Source organism: Ctenopharyngodon idella, chromosome 15 (genome assembly GCF_019924925.1).
Source record: "Ctenopharyngodon idella isolate HZGC_01 chromosome 15, HZGC01, whole genome shotgun sequence".
NCBI lineage: Eukaryota > Metazoa > Chordata > Actinopteri > Cypriniformes > Xenocyprididae > Ctenopharyngodon > Ctenopharyngodon idella.
The window spans coordinates 35,365,242-35,369,962 of record NC_067234.1 but is presented as its reverse complement, the minus strand read 5'-3'; the positions used below and the strand labels follow the sequence as shown (position 1 = coordinate 35,369,962).

General features: G+C 38.6%; 1 protein-coding gene across 2 annotated transcripts in view; it reads left to right on the top strand.

Moving 5' to 3' along the window:
- inppl1a (inositol polyphosphate phosphatase-like 1a) overlaps positions 1-4,721 on the top strand; it is a 33,193-nt gene extending 28,472 nt beyond the window's left edge. Inside the window, exons 25-28 of one of the 2 annotated variants that reach the window (XM_051861154.1) lie at positions 354-1,101; positions 3,132-3,268; positions 3,632-3,724; positions 3,828-4,721. In XM_051861154.1, coding sequence (XP_051717114.1) covers positions 354-1,101; positions 3,132-3,268; positions 3,632-3,724; positions 3,828-3,834 — 985 coding nt within the window. In that variant the 3' untranslated portion in view covers positions 3,835-4,721. Of the gene's footprint in view, positions 1-353; positions 1,102-3,131; positions 3,269-3,631 lie in introns of both variants that reach the window. The other variant, XM_051861155.1, reaches the window with a different exon arrangement.

Below are 4,721 nucleotides of genomic sequence, written 5' to 3'. Positions count from 1 at the left end.
CACACACACGTTACACACACGTTACACACATGCTTCAAACGTTACATACACACACGTTACACACACACGTTACACACACACACACTTTACACACACACACACTTTACACACACACGTTACACGTTATTATTTTAATAAAACTTTTTTTATTATTATTACATTATTGTATTTTATTTGTTATTTATTTTAATATTATTTTATTACATAATAATTATTACTATTATATTACTTTATGCTATTATTATTTTATTTTATTTTAGTTACATTTATTTTTTTTCAAATAACAAAAATGTTTTTTATGCTTTTAGTTTCAGTAATAATAACCCTGACTGTCTGTTGTTTTGGTTTGTCAGAGGCAAGCAGGATCCGTTTGATGGTGACGCCACAACATGCAAAAACAGCTTCAATAACCCCGCCTACTACATTCTAGAAGGCGTTCCCAACCAATCCGCTCTGGCCTCTGACCTCCTCCCAGGCTCCGCCCTCCCTCCACTAGCCAATAAAACAGCTGCTCCTGTGGGAGGCGTGGGGAAAAACAAGCCGCCCAGTGGGAGTTCGGCGCAGGGCCGCTGGCAGACGGGTGGACGCCCGGTTCGCCCCATCAGCGAGGAGGGGTCTTCGGAGGATGACGGGAACATTGGGCCTCACGTCGGGTCGCTGAATCGCCCTCCGCCTGATTTCCCTCCTCCGCCGCTGCCCAAAGGAGCTCTGGAGATGGCGGAGAACTCGTTCGGGAAACCGCGGATGTTTCCGGACCTCGCTGACGTCAAGATACCACCTCCGTCTGCTGTTCCGTCCAAACCGCTGTCGTCTCCCAGCTTTGTATCGCCCCCTGGAGGAGGCGTGGCCTTCTGCCTGGAGACTCCGCCCATGCTAAACCCAACCCCCGCACCTTTCCGTCGAGGAGGCGGAGCCTCTGGACTGGACGACCAGTCGTGTTCGGTGCTGCAGATGGCCAAAACGCTGAGCGAGGTGGAGTATCCGTCAGGGAGAGAGCGAGGCGGGGTTGTGAAGGGGCCGGCGGCTCCTCACATGAGAGGCCTGACCTTCCCGCCGCGCTCCATACAGGAGGAGAGCATCGCTGAAGACCTGCCTGAGGAGGTGAGGACAAACAGACGAACACCCGCACTAACTGCAGTAGTCATCATGAACTGACAATGAAAAATACTTCTACAGCATTTATTAATCTTAGTTTGTTAAAGCTGCAGTCTGTAACTTTTTGAGCAAGTACATAACCAGTACATAATGCTTTTTTTTCTCAGTTGGTCAGAACAAAAGTGGCAGACATGTTACTTACTTGTTCAGATGACATTTTCCAGTGAAAATTCTTATTTTGGTCATACTTCCAAGATGTAGAATCTGTTATTCTGAAGTACAGTATCCACACCGGTGACTGACAGCAAACACTAGATTCATCCGCGCCGACGCACAACCCACATAAAGATGATTATTCTGCAAATAACTGCAATTGCAGGTTTCAAACAGAGATGGAGACAAAGAGGCAAAACTTACGGACTGCAGCTTTAATTTCAACATTCACTATTACATTATTAAACTCAAAAGTATCTGTTAATATTATATAATGGACTTAACAATGAACAGTTGTATTTTTATGACTTAACATTAACAAAGATTAATAAATGCTGCTTATAGTTCATGTTAACTAATGCATGAATTTGGACGCTATGACGCTATGAATTTGAGTCGATTATGTGCATTTAAAAAACACACCATTTTCCCAAATTTGTAACAAGAATCATTTATAAATCAACAAAAGAGAATCTTTAAGGGTTTCCTGCGGTTTTGCACCAAAAACAAAATTATCGTTTGAAAGCAAAGAAACTAAGACAGCCATCAATGTTAGTTTTGTAATTTTATAGTTGTACTATAAAACAAAATGATTATTAATATTTTTTATTATTTTACAGTACATTAGGGTTAGTATTTTTGTATAGTAATATTTCATCATTATTATTTTATAATTAATAATTAATGAAAAAATATTTTATATTTGTATTAATTGTATAATTTAATAAAAAAAATATTAATTATTACTATTATTATTATTATTTTACAGTGCTTTAGGGTTAGTATTTCTTTATTTAATTTATATAATTATTAAATAAATAAATAATAAAAAATATGATATTTTATAATTTTATTAATTTTACAATTTAATAAAATAAAAATATCTAAATAATAAATAATAATTATTTTTATTATTATTTTACTGTACTATAGGGTTAATATTTCTTTATTTAATTTGTATAATTATTAAATAAATAAATATATTTTATAATTGTATTAATTTTATAATATAATAAAATAAAAATATTTAAATAATAATACTAATAAATAATAATTATTGTTATTATTATTTTACTGTACTTTAGGGTTAATATTTCTTTATGTAATTTGTATAATAAATAAATAAATATTATATTTTATCATTTTATTAATTGTAAGATTTAATAAAATAAAAATATTTGAATAATAGTAAACAATTATTATTGTTATTGTTGTTGTTACTGTGCGTTCAAACTGCCGCCGGCGGGAGGGTCAAAGTAAATGACAAGTTGTGGCAACCAATCGGAATCCTCTCAAGTAGAGGACCTCTACATTCCGATTGGTTGCCACTGAACCACGTCTTAGCTCATTACCATAAAGTTGACCTGACTTCAACTCTCCTCGACGCTCTCACCGTCCAAGACGCGCCGGCGCGTGCCGCTCTCGCCGGAGCTCGCCGCCGGCTCACATTGAAAATGACTTCCTGTCGCTTTGACGCTCTCGCCGGCGGCGGTGTGAACGCACGGTTAGTAATAATAATAGATATTATTATTATTATAATATACTATATCCTCATGCTAAAACTGTAAATCCACATTTTAAAGCCAATAATTGAAAAATGTTCTCCTTAGGGGTGGACATGTCTTTCACCTTTGACCCCTGATGAAAATCCCTGGTCAATATGAAGCTTTTCTGACACTCCTTTAGCAGCAAATAACAGGAGCTTCAGCGACAGGGAAAATTCTGCTGCATTAACCTGCTCCATCTCACAACTGAGCTGATGTGTGTGTGTGTGTTTGCGTGTGTGCGCGCGTGTGTGTCTGTGTGTGTGCGTGCGCACACAGGGCATGTGGCATGACGAGAGCAGCAGCAGCAGCCTGTCGGTGGAGGTCAGTGTGGGCGAGTGGCTGCAGAAGCTCGGTCTGCAGCATTATGAGGAAGGACTGCTGCACAACGGCTGGGACGATCTGGAGTTCCTCAGGTACGAGTCTCTGTCACACTCACTCGTGCTTCAGCCTTGAGATGGTTCAAACTCGCATGACTGACTTCTGTCGCTCGCTGCTTTTCATCAAATCACAGTGAACTCAAGTCTTCAAGCTTCAAACAGCTGCAAAAGCACCATAAAATATAACTCTTTACAAATGTAGTGAGTAATTTATTCTGTTTTCAGAAGGTTTCCCATGCATTAATGTCTATTAAAGTCCATCAGTGTCATTATTCAGGTGTAAAATGTCACATGATGCCTGTTACTTTTCTCAGCGCTGCTCAGTAAGAGCCAATCATAGTTGATTGTGATTGAGATTTTCAGATTAAACCATCCTCCAATCACGTCTCTTTCCTGCAGTGACATCACAGAGGAGGATCTGGAGGAGGCGGGCGTTCATGACCCCGCCCACAAGAAGATCCTATTGGCCAGCTTAAAACAGCAGCAGCAAAAGTGAGCCGATCCTGATCCAGACCGGACCGAGCCGCAGAATCCGGCCTGAACTTTGCACTGGTAGAATTTGACCTGGTTTTAATTTAATCTCATGTCATTATAGTTTGTGATATTATTTAAACAAGTCGACGTGTCAAAAAGGATGTTTCACTACAGCCCCGCCCTCCACTTCCCGTCGTCTGCATCCGGAGGAAGTGACATCACCAGAACATTCCTCACCTTTGAGCTGAAGGTGACTGAAGTGTTAGTTTGTTTTTTGTGCATGTTTCATGACTTTAAAGGAAAGGGAAATAAGCCAAAACCAGCCGTGACTTGAAGCAGTTTGTGTTCGTGTGTTCGTGTGTGTTTGTCAACACAAGGGACGTTCGTTTCTCTTCGCTCAGAGGATCATCTGGCACAGATGTTTGGTTTGTGTGAAAGATCAGAGGACGTTATAACACGGTCCCCTCAGCAGGTGGCGCTGCACCATCATCATGATCATTTGAGAGGAAACAGTTAAATTCATATTTTACATGTGAATCTTTTTCTATTTGTTCATTCATTCTGATGTGAGATTCAAATGCTGATTCGTTTCTAACAGAATTCAGATCCAGTGTTTGTTTCTCAATCTCACGTTTCCACAGACGTCACATGAGGTTCAGTGTGGGATAGCTTGAGTTTTACCTCGTTCTTTTTAAATGAAGCGCTCCATGTTTTCTGTTTTCATCACAATAGCTTTGTTTGTTTTATTTAACAGTCTTTAATGTTAGAGTTTTTGGGGTGTTTCTCCTAAAATGCATGTATATGTTCTAGCAGAATTATTCTAGATATTTCTTTGTGTATTAAGTTTTAACTTAAGAAGTCTTTTGTCCTTCATTCATTTCTTTGCTGTATAATCATTTTAACTCTGTTGTTGTAAGTTAATATTTGTGTTCGACTGCTAAATGACTGTCCTTTTTAATGTTTTTTTTTTGTTTTTTTTTCAGTTTAATAAAAACTAAAATCACATTCAGTAAAA